At 47.1% G+C, this 20,959-nt stretch overlaps 2 protein-coding genes across 3 annotated transcripts in view; one reads left to right on the top strand and one right to left on the bottom strand.

Annotated features, from left to right (window-relative positions):
* The window catches only part of WDFY2 (WD repeat and FYVE domain containing 2), a 198,635-nt gene extending 188,874 nt beyond the window's left edge, over window positions 1–9,761 (top strand). For both annotated transcript variants that reach the window (XM_030921875.1, XM_030921873.1), the window contains 2 exons: window positions 1,159–1,267; window positions 2,714–9,761. In XM_030921875.1, coding sequence (XP_030777735.1) covers window positions 1,159–1,267; window positions 2,714–2,743 — 139 coding nt within the window. In that variant the 3' untranslated portion in view covers window positions 2,744–9,761. The remainder of the gene's footprint in view (window positions 1–1,158; window positions 1,268–2,713) is intronic.
* A 790-nt stretch (window positions 9,762–10,551) lies between these two features.
* Window positions 10,552–20,959, bottom strand: part of DHRS12 (dehydrogenase/reductase 12) — a 36,244-nt gene continuing 25,836 nt past the window's right edge. The window contains 6 exon segments of the mRNA XM_010352925.2: window positions 10,552–11,248; window positions 12,109–12,246; window positions 14,764–14,854; window positions 16,905–16,939; window positions 16,942–17,008; window positions 18,014–18,075. Of these exon segments, the coding sequence (XP_010351227.1) occupies window positions 11,139–11,248; window positions 12,109–12,246; window positions 14,764–14,854; window positions 16,905–16,939; window positions 16,942–17,008; window positions 18,014–18,075 (503 nt within the window). The 3' untranslated portion in view covers window positions 10,552–11,138.

The raw sequence follows: 20,959 nt of genomic DNA, 5'->3' as shown, positions 1-20,959 counted from the left end.
CTCTACAGCATTTCGCTAATTTTAGTGACTTACAGAAGGATCTGCAGGTTAGCTTGTCTTCCCAATCCTCCCAGCACCTTATATTACAGTAAAATCATAAGTAGTCTTACTTATCCATATCAAATATAAAATAAGATGCCCTTGCATAAGTATGCATTTATGTTCACTCATTATTTTCCACTCATCATACATGATGAAATTAGTAAGAGGGTTTTTTCATTGAATTAGAGAGTACAAGAGACCTTAGAGATAGTCTACTTTAATTCTTCATTTTCTAGCTAAAGACATAGACTTTAAGAGTCTAAAGGGCTTACAGTTAAGCCTAAATCTTCTAAAAATTTAAAGTAACCATTTTAAGATACTGAAGATCTATCCTGCCGATTTAGCTGTAGAAAAAAAAAAAGAAGAAGAAAAAATTGTCCTGAGAGAGCCCACTGCAGTGAAGTGGGCCCCTTGAAGCGTGGTAAGAGCGCTGTCTCCTAGACTGCACCCTGAGCCTTTTCCCACCTCTGTTTCTTCTGCCTCTTCTCTGTGGAAGCACTTGCATTGCCTCTGGAGCACCTAGGCAGTTGACAAGTCTTCTTACTTAAAAAAAAAAAAAAGTATATGTTAAAAATCCAAAAATAATGATGTTTGTTTGTTATTTTGTTTTGCTTGTTACAGCTTTAGAGTACTATAGAAAAACCAAGTCTGCAGTCATACCAGTGAAAAAGGAAAAATGAATGGAGGGGGATAGTTCTCCAATTAGAACGACATTTAGTAATATCATGGGACACTTAGTACTATCTTGGTCCTTTTTTTTTTTTTTAATTAAATAGACTATTTTACTGGCAAGTCCTTCTGAGCTCAAACTTAGCAAAAGCACTATGGTTTTTAAAAGCTTGGGTGGAGATTATCACAGACACCATCAGAGCAACATTCTCCAGAAGGACTTTTAGAAATTTTCATCTCTTTCCCATTTTAAAGACTATAAGAATTCTTGTATTTTTTTTTAATCATAACTGGTCACTAGGGAATAAAGTCAGATCTGAGGAACATTCCTATCAGTGAAGCAGTTTTAGCCATGAGGCCAAAATTTAGAGCCTAATGTCATCCTAGATCTCTCTCATTCATATGTTACAACCTTTTCTTCTCAGAAGCTTTCTTTGCTCCTTCCAGACGTGCACCCACAGCCACCTTCCATGACAGTAAACATAACATTGTGCATGTGCATTTCGATGCAACCAGAGGATGGTTACTGACTTCTGGAACTGACAAGGTTATTAAGGTAAGATGCCGTCTTATTAAGAAGCTTTCTGTCTTTGGCCTCATATAAATATACAGGAACACCAAGAACATGGGAGGCACTGCTCTAAAGGTTATCCTTGGGTGGCCAGCCATGGTGGCATGTGTCTGTAGTCCCAGGTGCTCAGGAGATTGGGAGGGAGGATTGCTTGAGTCCAGGAGTTGAAGGCTACAGTGAGCTTTGATCACATCACTGCACCCTAGCCTGCGAGACAAAGCAAGACCTCATCTCTTAAAAAAACAAAACAAAACAAAACAAAGTTAACCGTTGAAGGTGAGTGTTTTTGAGAACCTATTACAAATGTGATACATGCATAGCCTCATCCCAGGCACTGGCTCCACACAAAGAAATAAGAGCTCCAGACTGCAAGGAATAGATAGTCTACTTGGGACAGAGTAAAAAGACTGTAATAGGTCACATGTGTAGCAGTCAAAACAGTAATACAGATGAGAATTTATAGCGCACTGAGCTCTACCTCCATGACCCATTCTTGGAGGTCACAGCACGATGAGATAGCTAAAATAACCCACTTCGGAAGCTACCAGATCTCCATGACTTTGAGAGGAAGTTTAAAATAAACTCTGGGGCTGGGTGTGATTGGCTCACGCCTATAATCCCAGCACTTTGGGAGGTGAGACTGAGGATCGCTTGACCCCAGGAGTTCAAGACCAGCCTGGCCACCATAGTGAGACCCTGTCTTAACAAAAAATTTAAAAATTAGCCAGACCTGATGGTGCCTGCCTGTAGTCCCAGCTACTCGGGAGGCTGAGGTGCAAGAATTACTTGAGTCCAGTAAGTTGAGGCTGCAGTGAGCCTTGATTGTGCAACTGCAGTCCAACCTGGATGACAGAGCAAGACCCTGTCTCAAAATAATTAATTAATTAATTAAAATAAGATAAACTCTGGCAGCCTCAGGTCCTTTATTTTTGAAAACGAGGTATCTTGTAAAATGGTTTGGAAGTTTAAATGGAAAGGACACAGCATGTGCTTAGCGTTCCGTTAATGGATTGAGTTATTTAATGGATTCAATCTATTTGGAGGGTGGGACAGATCTATATTGTCTCTTTCATGTTGGCTCATCGAAAGCTGCCTCAGATGTCAACACAGTGCTCTGCAGCATTTCCCTTTTAGTGACTCACAGGAGGATCTGCAGTGTAGCTTGTCTTCCCAGTGTTCTCAGCCATTACTAGATTGAATCTGCCATTATTCTTCATTAGCTACATCAAAATTTCAAGCTGTCATTGTCATGTTTTTGAGCTTTATTTGAACTTTTTTGGTGAAAAAATATTTATAGATTTAGAAATCATGTTAGTATAGTATGTGGTTGTTTGTTAAATGAAAAAATTTCCTTGAAGAATTCAGTTCTAAGGACTGTTATCCTCAACACAATTTAATTTTAGTTCATTCTGTATCTTTTCCTATTTGCAGTTGTGGGATATGACCCCAGTCGTGTCTTGATGACTCTCCCAGGAATCAGAAAGATAGTATTTACTAAAGAAATGGTTGTTTTAATCCAAATCATTACCAGAGTGGTAAAGCAGACATGTGAGAAGTAAGAAAGAAACTAAAGACCCTGGATGAATTTGCAGATGACCCATGCGCACAGTGGGGACCTGGCGAGTGACAACTTGCAAGGGGACTCTTCCAACTTGTTCATACAATATAAAAGAAGCTATTTTTTTAACAAGTGGTTTATACAGCCTGGCTGTGCTGCATTGTTTTGAGTATACCGAAAAATCTGTGTGGGGTGTTTAATTTTATACTTTCCACACCCCATTTTATGTGTTACTTTGTGTGTCAGAGAAATAAGGGAAGTATCCACTCAGAGTATTTTGGTCATTATAGTTTCTGTGTTTTCTTTACTTCAACATGTGTCACGTGGCCAGCGGCTTTTTGTTCTCTTCCCTCTGCACCTACCTGCACCTCTCTGCCTTTCCTGGAGGGGATGTATTTACATTATTTATTCCCAGTGTTTCTGCTTTCATGTCATCCTCAGTGGAGAGATTTGGAAACTCATCATGTGGATTCACCAGCCAGCTGCTGGAATCGCCTGAAGAGCGATTTGTTTGTAATGTCTGCCTCATTCACGTTCTTATTAAGTAGAAAAGACTGTGTTTCTGCCTCAGTTGCCTCTGTCTTTCCCACATTAAAAAAAAAAAAAATGCTGTGAGAAAGCTGCTCCCAACCATGGTTATCACAGAAGTAGATTATTTGAACTCAGAGCTTCAACGATTAGTGCCTGATCATTTAGAATTCAGTTGGAGCCTCCCGAGCCTCATGTTTTAGTTTTTTTGACGCAGCTCTCCCTCACTCATAACGATGAAAACAAACAACACACACACAAAATCCTACATCAGCGGTCCTCAACCTTGTTGGCAGCAGGGACCGGTTTCAAAATGAAACTGTTCCACCTCAGATCAGTAGGCACTAGCTTGTCACAAGGAGCATGCAACCTAGATCCCTCGCATGCGCCGTTCACAATAGGGTTCGTGCTCCTATGAGAATCTAACGCCACCACTGATCTGATGGGAGGCGGAGCCCAGGCAGTAGTGCTTGCTTGCCTGCTTCTCACTTCTGATGGGTGCCCCCCATTCCTCACAGGCCGTGGACGGGTACCCACCTACAGCCCGGGGTTGGGGAGCCCCACCATACATGCTCTGAAAATAAGTGTCTTTAAATTGTCTGTTTTTGTGTGACATCATCTCGGAACTTGAACATGTTCATTACGGCAGGATTGTAATCCTGCTGTATTCCTCACCCTCTGTATTGTATCCCTTTTAAAACTAGATATTTAAACATTTTATCTTAATGTGTTTCATCAGAACACTTTGCACACTTTCTTACTAAAACGGTATGTGGTTGATCCAAGCCAGAATGGTACCTACAGTGCAGGCTGTGTTCCTGTGGGAATGGAAAAGAGGACTTTAGAAAGCGAACCTGAAGAACTCTTTTTTCTAAGGGAATCCAATCAAGCTTGAGAAAATGAAATATTCTTGTGTGTAGTGACTCAACTCAGGATACTGAAGTCCCTTTTAAACATCTTATTTTCCCCTGTAAAAATAGAATAAAAATTAATGGCAAGCCTGCGCCAGGTGCCTGCCCCCCTAAGCACTTTACACGCACAGTTCATTCAACCTCACATGTCGGGAGCATCAGGGAGCTCACCAGTCTCTTGAGGATCACAGGCCAATTGCTTGTCCTTCCCGACCCAAGCCCCACCCCACAGTGTCTTGCTCTCTTCTGATTCTACAGGGTTTTTTGGTGGTAATACATATGGGAGTGAAATCGAAATCCTCCCTATTATTTTCCCTCTTTTCCTGGAAAGCCGTTTTTTGCCCTCACAATCATTCATTACTTCTCTAACTAGGGGGAAGTACTACAAGCCATCCTCGGGTACTGCCCCTATGTGTGCTTCCCGGGGGTGGGGCCTTGCTAGAGGTGATTCTGCTGCCCTAGCATTGGGAAGCAGGACCAGTGCATGTGTCCCATGCAGCCATGGTACATGGAAGCTGTCACCTGAGCCATCAGACCAGCACAGCCCATGTGACTGGAGCTCTGAAGAGGCACACGCATGCCCTGCACAGGCTATTAGCACTTGTCGCTTCGCTGCCCTGCTCCACACTAGCCTTGCTTGCATCAGTCAAAACTGTTATAACTACTTGGAGTCTTTTCTGCATGATTGCTCTGTGAGAGAGCTTTAACAAGGGAATTAAATTTAAAATATTCAAATATCTATTTTGTAGTTTATTACTAGAACCTGCAGCCACTTAGTAAGTTGTATGTAATAGAGGACTGTGTGTTGGAAATGAGTAATAGACATGAGTCTCTCCATTTTCCCTTCCTAAACTTCGAGCTTGGCCTGCCTACAGAGAGAGGAACATAGTATTAGGGCAGCAAAGGCCCAGGCGCCCAGCAAGCTGTGTGGGTTCTGAGATGGGTCTAGATGCATTCAGACCTCATTCGGGAAGCAGAGTGTCCCCGTCAGATCACATATGTCCTCTACAGTCGCTCTGGCCTGTGGCCTTGCATGCCACTGTACTGTCTTCCTCCCAGCCCACAGAGCCACTAGAGGCTGAAGCCACTTTACATCTCACTGGTGTTGAGAATCATGATCAGAAAACCACAGATATGTCAAGGTATCCATTGCTCTTTTCTCTCATCTGTATGGGTGCTTGAATTTGATGAAATGTGTTTAGCAAACCAATTGTGTGTTTGTAATACTGTGAATTCTTGAGTTTTGCATTAACTGTCTCCCCCATTTTGGTAATTTGTAGAGAAATATGTGCTGGTGTTGGGTGTCTTCCAAGCATTTTAGGGAAATGGAGGCTCCATGCCTTAGGAGTGAAAGCTGGCGCCAGCACTTGGCTTTTGTTCTGTCTAGGTGAACTCTCATAATTCTTGTTTTATCCTGTTGGATTTGCACTTTACATATATTTTTGCTCTATTGCTTAAACATATAGCAGCTCTTGCAAATAATGCCTAACTTGCCTGTGTTGAGAAGGTGGCAGATCTACACATATCATACGCAGAGTTGTTCTCTAGCTGGTGAGACAAAACCAACCACATGCTCTTGGTTCCTCCAAACGAATGACATTACTTGACATTACTGCCTGAGTGTGTCTTCACAATAGCAAAATGGTTTGAGATTAAACATTTGGAATCTTATGTCATTTTGTATGAGGTCAGTCCACCATAACATGTTTCTCATTTGATTATTTTAATTATTCCAGAAATCATAAAGTCACAAAACTGGAAGGCATCTTCAGAGATCTAGAGTGTTCCAAGCAGAAAACACATTAGTTATACGGGGCAGTTAGATATGACTGAGATGTAAACAATAGAATCTAAAAGAATGTTCAAGGAGTAGCTGTTCTTGAACATTACTTAGTAATGGCATGAGTGGGAGGAGAGACTTTCAACACCTTGAGACAGGGCGCTCTCTGAAACCAGCTTTGTTCCTCTTATCAGAAGCATATATGACACTTTTTTTGGCTACAGTCCTGTGGTGGGGGAGGTAATTATTGCCTTCATCCACATAAATTCTTTCCTATACATTCCCCTCAAACCACCCCAGAGGCAAAACTGAAATGGAAATCCAGGGGCACTTAAAATTCACCCTACCCCATTTGGCTGTGATTCCCAGGCTTACAGCGCTGCCTTTACAGAATATCACCTTTTCATTTTCTGAGATTCATTTTATAAACGTATAGACCAGGTGCCATGGCTCACACCTGTAATCAACACTTTGGGAGGACAAGGCAGGAGGATCGCTGAGCCCAAGAGTTCAAGACCAGCCTGGGCAACACAGCAAGACCTGTCGCTACCAAAAGTGTAAAACTTAGTTGGGTCTGGTGGCACACACCTGAATTCCCAGCTACTCAGGAAACTGAGGCAGGAAGATCACTGGAGCCCAGGAATTCAAGGATGCAGTGTGCTATGATTGCACTACTGCAGTCTAGCCTGGGCAGCAGAGCAAGGCCCTGAATAAATAAAGTATAATTTATTTTTGACTGATAGTAATCACTTCTTAAGGCCCAAATTTTTGTTTTTAAGCAAAAGGATAGCTCTAAGCGTGGGTCACAGTTACTGGACACAAATATTCACTACATGAGATTCCTTTGGTTATGGCTGTTCATAGAATTTTAATTCTATGTAAGTGTTCTTGTTCACTAAGATACTTCGAAGTGAAAGAAAGCATTTTACCAATACATTCTTAATTTTTCTCCTTTAAAATACTACTGAATTTTGCCTGGTATGAAGACAGATATTTATTAACTGGACTGGAAAACACAGAAATTAAGTTCATGTTGAACACTGAGTTCTCTAGATGATCCCTGAGATTTGAATGTTCATGTCAACCGTGTTGAGCGCTCACCAGCCACCAGGCTTTAGGCACTGGAGGTGCAAGCTGTCTGAGGCCCATTCTCAGGCTGGGCAGAGGTCACACAGTGAGTAAATGGGTCTTTTCAGTGCAATGTGGTCATAATAGAGGCATGCCAGGGTGCCACTAACCCAGCAGGTGTGGCAGGAGGGGCTTCACAGAGGAAAGGACTTTGAGCTCAGTGTTCAAGGATGAGGAGTGAGTCATAAGGGGGAAAATGGAAATGACTTTCCAGGCTTCAGAAACAGCATAAACAAAGGCCTGAGAGCTGGAGTCAGTGTGGTGTGTCCAGGGATCACAAGTGGGCTGGAGCTGCCGGAGAATAGCCAAGTAGCTCAGCTGCGTCCCGGAACCGAGCTTGTCGCTATCAGATGCTGTTGCTCCCTGGCCTCAGAGGAAAGCAGCACACGGCTCACTGTGAGGGGTTTCCCCAGAGGCTCCTCCTGCAGCCAACGTTACTATTAGTTTATAATAGTATCAGTTTCTTTTTCTTTGGAAATCCCTAGAACTGTTATCTGGAAGTGACCCAGGGTAACTAATTCTGGATCTTTGGGTGCACAGCCTCTCACTGGAGTCTGGGAGGAGGAGGTGGAGACTATTAGTGCACGGCCTGCTACCAGGAAGGACTCACAGACTAACACCAAAGGTATGCTGGGCTCAGCTGCTCCACTTAGGAAAAGGAAAGCCCTGGACCTGTGGCAGGAGGGGATTGTTCTAGTCAAGTGTGGCATTGCACAGATGGGCGGGGCCAAGTGTTTGGGTGCAGACGCAGGCAGCTGTTGCCCTCCACTTTCTGCTCTTGCAAGTCACAGATGATTCCAGTACAATGTGGGAGATCCTCCTTACAGGGGCACTTGCAAGGGGAAGGCAGAGAGTTTGTCAATTCAGGTACAGGTCTGTCTGGGAGACCTGGCCCTGTGGAGGCAGGAACACCATGCAGGGGGATGGCAGCGCCTGTCTTTGTTATCACATCATTTGCCTTTTCCTCGTAGGACCCAAAGATCTATGTCCAAAACTGAGTCCAGAAACATCTGTGTTCCTGTTTAAACTTCAGCTCAGCTTCTTAACCAAGAATCACATGTCAGCCCTCCAGGGTTGTGGTTTGGATTTTTGCCTTTAAACATTATCTCCTTTCCACCAAGAAGCCTACTTAGGTTTAGCACATGAAAACAGTGTGTATACATTAGACCGGTCTCAAATTGGAATGGGATATCTTCCTTGCACGTCCCATACCAGGGAATTTTTTTTTAACAGAGTGTAGAGCCTTTGCCAGAGATGTTGAAAGGGAGATTAAAGGCTTGAGTGAGGGATGAATTTGATTATCATTCTTAAGGTCCCTTCCAATCCTGTGATTCTATGATTCCACGAGTCTCGTTTATTATTGGGCGTGCCTAACCCATCACCAGTGAGCTGCTCCCACATGTTGCTGGCTTCCCTTGGATAAAGGAGGGTCTAGCACCACATGCCTTTGTTGTCTTCCATCATATCAAGTGAGTTGCTTTCTGGACTTTTTCCATCTACAGCCTACTAGGTTTGGTTTTGGGAAAAGATGGTAAAGTTTCTTTTCATGAGGTTGTAGGGGAAAAAATGTTTTTTAAGATGGTAAGGGTGGAAATTAATCATGGTACCATCTCATTAAAAATAGATACCTCAAAATGTTTACCTTTACCAGTCAGGAAGAGTATCAGACTTTCTTGGAAGTGTCAGGAATTACAGGTTGGCTGAAAAGTTAGATTGAGAATCTGACCTTGATACTTATGATTCTTTTTTCCCTTGGTTCTTGGGGATGCATGAAAAGGTGAGCTGTCACTCACAAAAAAGGGAAAATGCTTTGAAAAATATGTTTCACATATACACTCTCTTTTATCATTTTAGTGGATGGCAGCCTTACATCAGTAGTATATGCCAGTATGACATATGGACCAAAACACTAGTGTCACTTGAAACCATTGTACTCTTATGGATTTGTGTCTTATACCATTTGCCTTGCTTTTTACATGACTTTGTTTTTCAAGGTACTGTCATTTTGCAAAAGGAAATCTTTACATGAAATGTACAAAAACTGTTACTAACTGGACAACAGGGAAGGTGCTGGCCCCACATTAGTGCCTGCCTACCACTCTACTTCTAACCAGGGACATGGATCTTCCATTCTCTACATCCACCGGACTGCAGCCCACATCTGGACCTGGCTGCAGTGGGCATGTTACCGTATGGGTATCTGTTTCTTTCTTTTTCTGAAGTGAGGAGATTATTCGGGGGGTCAGGCTGAGAATGTAATAAGCCTGACGTTGGAACAGATTTCTCCCGTGTGGTCTAGCTGGACCCCTCCGGCATTTGCCACACTCCCTGCCGGTCCTGACATTGACTTCCTGAATGTGATTAGGTAGTAATGAGCAAGATTTTCCTAGGATGTTGAAATGTCTGTATCCAGGCCTCCATTCAAATGCTGCTGAATATTGTGAATGTTTTTTACTCCGCTCACTTTCCCACTGTGCTTCCCTCTAACCAAAATATACGTGTATACATTACCAATGTACAACTCTCAATGCAGAGTTGCCTCCATGGTTTAAAATAAATCTCTGTGAAAACCTTTCTGCAGCTGTGGTCCCATCACTGTTACATGTGGCCACACACACGCACCCGTACAGCCTTGCTGTGCTGTTTAGCCCTGTGAGTTCTGTCCAGTTGGTGGGAGGGGGAGGTTCCAGACCACTCCACCCGCTCTCTAGACGCCAGGGAGAGCTGCTGTTTGGAGGTGACGATGAGCCCTGTTCACCACAGTCTAAGTACAGCACATGGGCTCAGGCCATGGAGCTCTTTCTCTTTGTCATGTAAGTTGGCTTTTTCCTGTGTTTAGTAAACTTTCCAAATGAGGAGAAATGACTTCGGGGCAAACATTGCCAGGGAAAACCTCTTTTAATACTAGTGAGGTTCATTTTATGGAGAAGAAAAATAGGTGCAAAGGCACCGAGTGACCTGCATGCTATGGAATCACCGTTGAAGGAGTGGCTGGGCTGTCCCGTCCCGGGGTTCGCCCAGCACAGCCTCGTCCACACCCAGCATTGCTGAGGCCCCTCATCCTCCTGCAGAAAAGGAGGCATGCAGTTAAATGGAGCTGGTGCTTGCTTGATAGCGCCTCCTTTTGTCAGAAAGATGCTGATGTTTCAGGCTGGCACACCCAGAAAAATCCCTTCCTTGTGGCCCTTGGCTGATGAGCCCTGGATCAGTGTCTCAAGGACCACTGGGAAGCTGCAGCCGTCTGGGTTTTCCTCTGCTGTGGGGGATGAGTTATGTTGACTCCACCATGGACATGAAGAACGTATGTAGATGTATTCTAAATCTGCTCATTGGTTTTATTACAACTTCCTGGAGTCACTAAGAGGTAAAATGGTGTAAATTAGAGGTTTCATCAAAGTGTAGTACCAGAATGCCACATGGATTACTGAAGCCACTCTTAATCTTAAGCAAATGTAAACTAGGCCTCATTCAATTGTTTATGTAAATATGTAGCGTCCCTTGGTTACATTGTGCTCCTGGGACCATGCACAGCAAAGGCAGTGTCCAGCCCTCTCCTGGGGGGGGAGGGGCACAGCACCAGCCTCTGACACTGCAGTTGCTGAGAAAGGGAGGGGAAGTGGAGTCCGCAGCGGGGCATTCCTGCTGCCTCCAACCCTGGGTCCCCTCAGACTGGCAGTGGTGGTTCATCTTGAACTTCGAATTCTTTAGAAAACCACATTCTCGAATAAATGAGAGACTTAAGAAAAGAACCTGCTGCAGGAATCAAGGTCAGCCTGATGACAGCCCCGGTAGTATTTATTTTGAAATGAAAGTTCCCAGCCCTTGTAGGCCCCTCACTGTAAGGCACAACGCCTTCGAGGGGAAGTTGAAGTGGGGTCTTGTTCACTGGCCCCTAGACCACACCTGGTATTTTCTAAGGCAATTCTGGTACCACACTGTGCCTCGGTTGGTCTATTTAAATGTCTGAGCCAGCTGCTCTAGGATTTCAATGAGTTTCTCCTCTTCGGCTGGTGAGGAGGACATTCTAGTGAGAGACAAGTGTGTAGAAACTGGCTTCCGATCTAAAAGTGAGAGGGAACAGCAGAGAGGTGTGAGCTGCCGCAGCATGGCTGGGTCTACGTCCCTGTGCTGCTCAGGCCTTGAACTGATGCCTGCTGGAGTGGCGGCGCCCCACGGGTGTTAGACCCCATCCCTGCCCTCAAAGGTCCCACACGGATTAGGCAGCATGGATTGATATGTAAAGTGCAGTTTGGTAACTGGGAGGCTGCAGCCAGGGCTGGACGGGAGACCACATTTGGGTGATCAGCGGGAAGGGGCACGGCCATCCTCCTGGATATCCCAGGGGTCACCAGCGCTTCAGAATTCCTCAAGCAAGGGTGGTTCTCATCAAGAACAGAGGAAAGAGAAGCAGAGCAAAAAGCCTGGCTTCTACCCAAGGTAAAGTGCTGTCTTTGGATGGCATCCACTCACACGCCTGCCCCCTTAGGCGCCCATTGGGAAGAGATGTGAACAGATCACTGCTTCCAAAAACAGAAAAACAGAGTCCGTCACTCCCTGTGCAGTGCAGAGAAGCAGAGTCCGTTACTCCCTTTGCACTGCCGCTTTGAATAGCGCCCCTCCCAGGCCTCAGGAAACTGCAGAGAAAATCTCCCATTCCCAAGGTAGGAACTGCCTCTCCCCTGTTCCCATGGGACCTTGATGACAGGGTTATCACAAGTCTTCAAAGAAGCTACCAACCCGGGGTGAAGCACTTCCCAAAACTAACCTCAGCAGGCAAAGCAATCATCTCGCCAAAGAAGCCCAGGCACCGCGCAGGGGACAGTCCCATCCCAGGTCTCACGGAAGGGAAGGTGCACCTCGAATGCCCAGCTGCTGCCCCCAGCCCTGTGTCAGGTGCCTTCACAGCCAGGGAGGAAGTCACCTTGAAAGAAGCGGCTGCTGGGCTGCGCGGCTGCGGCAGAGGAGAGGGCCAGCCACAGCACCGTGTCCGTGCCCTGGGCCTCAGAGCGCCGGCGGTCCCTGAACCTGGCGTGGAACCCCGGCATCGCCTGCCTCATACCTGGGAGAAGGAAGGGACAGGCAGATTAGGACAGCATTCTCCAGCAAATGTGGTTGACTTCCCTTAACACACACACAAAAAAAGTGTAAAAATGAAATGGAATCATAAACTGCTGTATTTGAAAATAGCACTCACCCAAGCCACTCGGAACCAATTCCAAAGAACCTCGTTTACAAAGCCCCCAAGGTGTCATCTGATGGAAAGTGCTGCTCACTGGAGCCTGACTGAGTCCCCATGTCCCCGGGGCACCAGCACCCAGCCCAGCCCCGAGAGCAGAGTCGCCCGCAGAGCCCCCCTTTCCATCCTGAGAGGATTCTAATGAGCTGCGAGGCTCACTATGAGGCTGGGCCGAGCAAACCACTCAGCCTCCTGGGTTCAGGAGCCCTCTCAAATCATCCTAGGCTCGAGGATCCTGACTGTTGGTTCCTTGGACTGTTTTAGTATTTTCCTCTTTTTAGGGAGGAGTAGATAAGAGGAAAGAATTCTTCACTTCCTCTGCCAAGCCCCTCGAGGTGTCCCACCCTCTGCATCCCAGGGCTACAGGGAGGTGTTTGCCTGGAGTAGCCTCCGGTGCCTGGCCTGTGCCGCTGGTGGCCCTGCATCTGCCACTCTACCTGCCCACGCCTTCGAGGACCCAGCCACACGCTCTGGCTCCAGTCCACACCCCATTTTCCCACAGACCTCAGGGAACACAGTGTCTCCACAGTGAGCACACTGGGAAACAAAATAGTTCTCTCTCGAAGCCAAGGAAAGAAAATAAACCAGAGAAAACAACAATTAAGAGCTGTACTGAGATCATGGAATTGCAGAGCTAGAAAGATCACCTAAGCAAAAGCACTCCTTTTTTAAATTAAAAATAAACATCTTTTTTTCTTTTCACAGAAGCAATACTTGTTTATTGTAGAAAAATCAGGATAAACTGATAGCAGAAAGAAAAAATTAGAAAACCTTGTGGTGTGTCACTCAGAGGTGACAAATGTCCGTATGCTCAGCCCTCCCAGGCCCCTGTGGCCACAGACAGGTCATGTGCACCTGAGAGCTGCTCTATATATGACCTCTGAACAACACATGGTAAACCGCACCTCGACCCAGATGATAGAGCCCGGTAGTGGGCTTGCCAGGCAGATTTTAAACATCTGAGCGGATGTTGGGATTGTCAGAACTGTATCCTTGGAGGGTAAGAGGCTGGGGTCCCCCACAGCCTCCTAGAATTCACCCTGGACAGGCAGAACCAAGTACGTCTCCCATTAGGCAGTGAGAAGAATCGAGAAGCCATGCTCTCTGAGCACTCCCAGCCTGAGTCTCCCCTGGTATACTTTGCTGAGAACATCCTTTTTGTATTTAAGAGAGGAGACTCAGATCTATACAGCAGAGGACTAATTTCTGCCAAATCTCCAAGCTGGTCTCCATGAGATGCCACAAAGCACCAACATACACCTCTTTCTATAGGGGTGTGGTAGTTACAAAAATAAGATCACGAGGCATGTACTATTCAGGAACTCGGTATCTTTATTTAATGATATAGTGCACAGGGTTTTTCCATAGGCATGATTGACAGCAGAGTCTTCAGCCCGGAACAGACTTTGCACAGGTGTTCCATAATTTATTAACTTCGTCTCCTACCACCAGCACTGTGATAAGCAACCTTGTTTTCCCTATCTTTATTTCTTAGGATGAATTCCAAGGCTTCTGATAAATAGTGGTTTTCAGAAAGGCCATGCCAGTGGTGTGTGAGAGCCTGATTCCCAAAACCCCATGGCCAGGACCAGCTGGGAGGTCTTAGCTTCTCTGGGCCTCAGTTCCCTCATCTGTAAATGGGTGTGATAATAGACAGCAGTGGCCACCCCACAGGGGCTTGAGGACAAAGACAGCGCTGAGACCAGCTCTTAGTGCCGCGGGTGCACCCTGGGGTGTGTGCTGTGGCTGCTGCTGCTTTCAGTTCCCTTGTTCGTGGAGGAGGAAAGAGCTGCAGAGAGCCCAGGTGAGCAGCATGAGGTCACGGAGTTGGTGAGGCAGATCTGGAAGAGAATTCTGCTACCTTCCACTGCTGCTCCAACACGCTTCCAGATCATTCGAGCTGTGTCCTTGTGGCTGTCATTTACCTTCATACATCATTATTTCCAAAAACCTGGGGAGTGGTGAGGCAGCCTGGGCCTCTCCCACTCCCTTCCTCAGCCCCTACTCATTCCTCTCTGATGTGGAAATGACAGTGGTCACCAGCTCCCTCTCTCACCAGGATACACTGTAGTTAGGAGGGTGCCCCAGCCGCACCCGCTCCCGTTCCCACCGTCCCCTTCCCTGACTTGCACAGGGCAAGCTGGAAGCAAAAGCTCTGTGTCTGCATGAGGCTTCCCCCAGCTGCAGTCCCAGCGCGCCCCTGCCTAAATGGAAATGAAGCTACTCCCCAGTCCTCATTACGCTGGTTTTAGGTCATTCCTAGGGAGAGTCAATCCTGCGGCTGCTCAGGTATTTTTAGATGAAACATAAGTGGCTCAGCAATTAAAGGCTATGACATACCTGGGGTGTCGGCCCAGCTAGGATGCATGGAAGAAAAATGGATGGCCGGGTGCCCTTGGGCCCACCGCTCCATCAGAACCACTTGCTGTCTCTGGACAGGAGCGAGGGGGTGAACAGGAGAGAGGAGGCGCCATTAGGTGAAGGGCAGGAGAAAAGCCCTGCCCAGCCTGGCTTATCTTACACCGGATTCTGCAGCATGTACAGCCGCTTGATGTCACCCTCCTCCAGAATCAGTCTTTACCCAGCATCCCTGAGTAGGACCTAGCAGGTCCTGCCCACTCCAAAGGAGGCGAGAACAAGCAATGAGCAAACCTGGCAAAATGCTGAGAGAGAAGGAACAGCAGACCCTCCCCCATGAAATTACACCCCTCAGCACCCAGGTGTTCCTCGTCCACAAGTTGCCTGGGTGACTATTCTTTGCTGCTCACTGAGGGCAGGGATGGTACCTGTTCTGTTCCCTGCTGGACCTCAGGCCCCCAGCACAGACTGGCATAGAGTGTGTGTTCAGCTAATATGGGAATTAAGGCGGGGCGCAGTGGCTGAAGTCGGTAATCGCAGCACTTTGGGAGGCAGGCGGATCACCTGAGCTCAGGAGTTCGAGACCAGCCTGGCCAACATGGTGAAACCCAGTCTCCACTAAAAATGCAAAAATTAGCTGCGTGTAGTGGTGGGCACCTGTAATCCCAGCTACTCGGGAGGCTGAGGTAGGAGAATTGCTTAAACCCAGAGACGGAGGTTGCAGTGAGCCTATGTATATATGTGTGTGTATGTGTGTGTGCGTGTGTGTGTGTGTGTGTGTGTGTGTATGAATTAACTCCTTCCTTAGGCAGACCGTAGCAAATGTACTGGACACAGAGAATACATCAGTTATAGACAATAAAAATCTTTAAATCCTCCCCTTTCCCAGCTGCACTCACACTATTGCCCCATCCCAGGGTAGTTTGATCATGCTTGGCAAAGAACTCCATCTCTGGGCCTCATTTACAACAAGTGGATGGTTTATTCCCATGTCCTCTGGGAAAACTGTAAAGAAGTGCCGGTCTTTCAAATGTCAGGATTTGGAGTCGTGAGATGTAATTCACCAGGATTTGGTCCGGGGTCAGGGAGCAAAACTGGGGCACACCCAGGACATACAAGCAGAAGAAGTGGAGGTGCAGAGTCTCAGACAGGGCCACCTTCGGAAGGCACTCAGCACCGACAAGGAAGGCGGAGGGTGCTGGCAGCCTTACAGACAATGTGGGCGCCCTACCGGGTGAATTTAAGGGCAAGAACTGTAAATATGGAAGTTATATATATCCGGCTTTTAAATGTAGCTGTAATAAGCAGAGATACAGCAGTACAGGTTGAGCATCCTTCATCTGAAATGCTGAGGCCCAGAAGTGTTTCAAGTTTCAGATTTTTTCAGATTTTGTAATATCTGCATATACATATGGAGATATCTTGGGGATAGAACTCAAGTCTAAACACAAAATTCATTTATGTGTCATATATGCCTTCACAAATAGTCTGAAGGGAATTTCATACAATATTTTTAAAATAATGTGCATGAAACAAAATGTGTGTTCATGAAAAGCATCAGAAAGCCAAGGTGTGGGATTTTCCACTCGTGACATCATGTCAGCACTCAAAATGATTTGGATTTTGGAGCATTTTGGATTTGGGATTTTCAGATGAAGGATGCTCCATCTGGAGAAATCTACTTTCTGTTCAGAGTAGTCAAGGGTTCTGGACTGTGGCCCCTTCCCTCCCTCAGAATCCAATGTGCAGCCCCTCCCAGTGGGCCTCCAGGGAGCCAGGAGCTGCCCAGAGGAGACAGGAGGGACCACTCGCCGTCCCTATTCCCTCTGAGCGGCACAGGGTAATGGATCCCCCTGCTAGGATCCTGTTCTGTGTGGGTCTGAGAAACACCGAGAGGAGATGTCGCAGCTTTGTGGCTCCTCCTAGGATGCTGCTGAAAGCCCACCTGGGTCTGAGCAGAGCTGTGCTCCCCAAAGGGGAGCCCTCTTGGTGAGGGAACATTTTCAGGTGCTGCATGAACTACTAAGGTCCAATTAATGTGCATCCCAGAGTAAGCATCCCCTGGAAAAGGGCCCACGCAGCCCGTGGGTAAAATGCAGTTTCGGGAAACCGATCTCACTGACTTTGTTTTGTGCATAGACCATAGTTCCATCCAAGCTGTTCTTTTGGACTGGAGATCATCGGTGTTCAGTTTCTGAACCAACATTCCTCCTGAGGAGATGGTTATCTGCAATAAAGGTAACAGAGATTTACAGACTAAAGCCTGTGACCCCTTCCACTCTTCACCCTCTGTGGAGCAGTGCTTCTTGCTGTTGTGACCAATGACTGCAAAATTAGTGGCTTGAAGCAACACACGTATTCTCCTACATGTATTCTCGTATGGTTCTGGAGCCCAGAAGTCTGAGGTGGGGCTCATAGGCTAAACTCCAAGTGTCAGCAGAGCCACGTCCCCTCTGCCAGTTTCAGAGGAGACTCCATTCCTTGCCTTCAACTTCTAGAGGCTGCGCCAGCACTCCTCAGCTCACAGCCACGTCCTCCACCCTCTGCTTCCATGGTCAGTTTTCCTCTGAGTCCCGCCCTCCTCCTTTTCCCCCATAAGGACCCTTGGGACTCCATCGAGCCCACCTGGATACTCCAGGACATGCTCCTCATCCCAAGACCCTGAACTGAACTGCAGCTGCCAAGTCCCTTCTGCTATATAAAGGTGACACAGTCACAGGTTCTAGGATTAGGATATGAACTTTTGGGTGGGGGGTGGCGGGGATCATTATTCTGCCCACCGCAGCAGAAAGAAGGCAGCCTACATTAACTGTCTTCTTCCTGCTTTCTCCCAGTTTATGATATTTCAACCCACTGGGGGAGAACAGGCTCCAGTAGCCAGTCCCCTCCCCTCTGAGCAGGACAGTCCCCAGAAAGAGCAGCACCACCCTAACCTGAGCGCCCCACAAGCCGCCCCGGCCCTTCGGAGGCCTCCCTCCCCAGTGCTTTGCCGATGCCCATGTGACAGCCAGAGTGGGGGTCGGGGGTTGGGGGAGTTCAGAGACGGCTGGGGTCTGAATGTGCTCTTGGCATGCCTCCACCTCCCTCTCGGCCCCCTGACAGAATTGGGGTTTTGCCGTGGATGTGGACAGAATGGCGCCCTTAGGGCAGTCTGGCAGCAAACCTAGGCCCACTGACTTCCTATCCGGAGCAAAGTCCATTACCATCAAAACATCCCACAAGGTCACCTCACCACTTGGGGGTCGTGTTCTTTCTCCAGCACAGGGATCAGGCCGGTCGTGAGAATGTACACACCTGAGGCAACACACAGCATCCCGTGAGGGGGCAGCAGGAAGCCCCACTCAGGGGGTCCTGCAGGACTGATGTGGGGCCCATTGGCCCGCACCTGCCCCCTACAAGAGGGCAAGTGGCCACCTGAGGGGCAGTCCCTCCTTCCAAGGATCCTCCAAGCCAAATGTTCCTTTCCCCAGGACTGGAAGAAAGATGACTTAGAGCCTCATGTACCGACAGGAAAAGATGTCCACGCTACAGGAATACATGAAGGGAAAAAGAAAACTGCCAAACAGTAGGTGGGTCCACTTTGCAGAAGGAAAAATGCATCTATATGTCCAGTCTGTGCATAGAAAAATGTGAAGATGAAATTCAGCAATACCGCTAAATTAGGTCTCAAGGGTGGAATTCAGTAAAACTTTTCCTTCCTTTGCTGCACATTTCTGCACTGCTTGGATTTGAGTATTTTTACAGTGAGCATATAACTTTATGGTTATTTCTTCAAGAAATATACATATAACATTTCTAATGGAATGAGAAAAACATTGAAGAGTATTTGACATGGAAAGACATTCCTAATACATATGGAATGAGAAGTTACAAAACAGTGGGAACAATACCATTCCATTTTGGTGAGGAAAGATGTGTTAAGATGAAGAGAAAATGTCTGCAAGGATGAGTGATGCCCTGAAAGGTTAAAAATGCTCGTCTCTGAATGGTGAGATTATCGTTTCTATATTCTTCTTATACATGCCTGTATTTTTTTTAAACAATGAATGTTTATTACTCTGTGTTTATAAAAAAAGGGAGAGTTTAAAGCCCCTCACCCCAAAGTGAGGCAGGAATCAAGTTAGGGGCTTCAAGTGGCGAGCCCTGGGCTCTTTTCTGGGCTATGCCATGGAGTTTCTGTGTGACCAGCTCTCATCACAACTTCCTGCACCACCTGCAACGTGGCCTGCATCCAGCTCGCAGGAGCTGCCTGGCATCGTGGGAAGGGTCCTGGAGGCGGATCCAGGGGCCTCCCTCTGAACCCTGGTTCTGGCACTTCCCAGCGGTGTGACCGTAGGCAAGTGCGGTGGCATTTTCAGAAGATAATAGCTGGCCAGCCCACCTCACAGCATCAGAGGGGTTTGTGGTGAAATAAAAATGTGTGCATGTCCTGTGAGGACTGGAAAGTTCTCTGGGCAGGCATCCTTTGTCCTGCTCTTGCTGTATTATCATTTGTGATTCTGAGTTGTGACTTTCATCCCAGACAGCATTCTTAGTTGTTCACAGCCCAATTTATTTGGAGGAGCCTGCCTTGTTCATATTTGTGGATTTGTAAAGTCTCCTGAACCCTGGGTCACTAACAGCTGTTAACCTCCAGCCAGTGGTCTTGGACTTTCTTTGTATTCACCGCCGGTGGCTTTCTCTGTGATTTAATTTACGACAAGTAGAAAGGACTTCTGCCAAAAGCGATCTGCTGCATCAGCCTGCCCTGACGGATTGTCATAAATGGTTCTTATAAGGAAGGGAAATGAAAGCTGGCAGCTGGGCTGGCTCTGCTGCCTGCCGAGGGCACCTCCTCTCTCCTCTCAGGATGGTGAGAGCTTGGGTGAGCCCCTTTGTACCTGTCCTCCCTGCCTGGGAGGTGCTCAGCTCTCATTCCCAGTCACCTGCAGGAGGGCTGGCTGGGTCGCTTGTCCCTGCCAAGTACTGTCTCCTCTAGGGGACCACCAAGTAGCAGGTGCTTTTTAAAATACTCCTAGAGAAACACAATAATAATCTGCTAAAATAATACACAATATATAAGTATGTATGTGCATATACATATGTGTGTACACATATACGTGGGGGTATGTGTGTATATATATAACCTCTTATTGAAAGAATTAGAGTTATAGAATCCCAGTGAGGTTCAGTGACTTATCCAAAGTCCCAGCAAGTTCATACAATGTGGAAAACAGATGGTGCAGCTCCCTTTTCTTGAGTCACGTAGCCATGCTGCGTGCCAACCAATGCCAGGGAGAAGGAAGGTACCCATTCTGCAAGTCATTCTTTCCTCAGTGAACATGGCACCAGTTGCTCCTTGCCCAGCTCACACAGATCCAAACGGGCCTGTCATTAACACGTGAGCCAAGGTCAGTTTCCTGCCCCCAAAGTCCTTCAACACTCTGGTCCCCATTGAATTAACCAAAAACCTCCTCAGCCTGGTGCAGTGGACTTCTTTGGGAAACATGCCCCATTCCCTCTTTTTAGGGGTAGGCCCCAAACGCATCCTGTTTATAACAACAACAAACACATAACTGAGTCTTTGCCCTGGGTCAGGCGCTGTGTTTGTCCCATGTGGCCTTGACCCCATGGGCAGATGGACTGGGCCAGGGGGGTGACACCTGGTCCAAGCTGCCCCAGCCAAACTCTCCCTACAAGAGTGTAAAAATGGGATGCCAAACGGAGGACAGGTGACTCAGTGGCAGCCATATGTGACCCAGATGCAAGGAAAAGCAGAGACGGAGAGTGAACGAAGCACTTGTGGTAAGAGTCCATGGACAACAGTCCCTGGGAAGCAGAAGGTCACCTCAGCGGCTGACAGGTTCTCCTGTCCTGTCCCTGGCCCTCCCAAAGCCCAGCTGTGCCTCTGCCATTGAGTTCTATGAGGGCTGCCGTTGTAGCCTATTGATAAATTATTTTTTTGTTTAGTCTTCCTATGTGGGTTCCTGTTACTTGTGACCACACAAACCCTAAGACACTTGGCTTATCTCAGTTAGGAAGCCCACCAGTTCTCCCAGGATAACCAGCTACCCTTTAAAATAAGAATGTTTCCTGGGCGCAGTGGCTCACGCCTGTAATCCCAGCACTTTGGGAGGGTGAGGCAGGCAGATCACTTGAGGTCAGAAGTTTGAGACCAGCCTGGCCAACACGGCGAGAC

This window comes from Rhinopithecus roxellana, chromosome 18 (assembly GCF_007565055.1).
Source record: "Rhinopithecus roxellana isolate Shanxi Qingling chromosome 18, ASM756505v1, whole genome shotgun sequence".
Taxonomy (NCBI): Eukaryota; Metazoa; Chordata; class Mammalia; order Primates; family Cercopithecidae; genus Rhinopithecus; species Rhinopithecus roxellana.
This window is presented reverse-complemented; position numbering and strand designations above follow the sequence as displayed.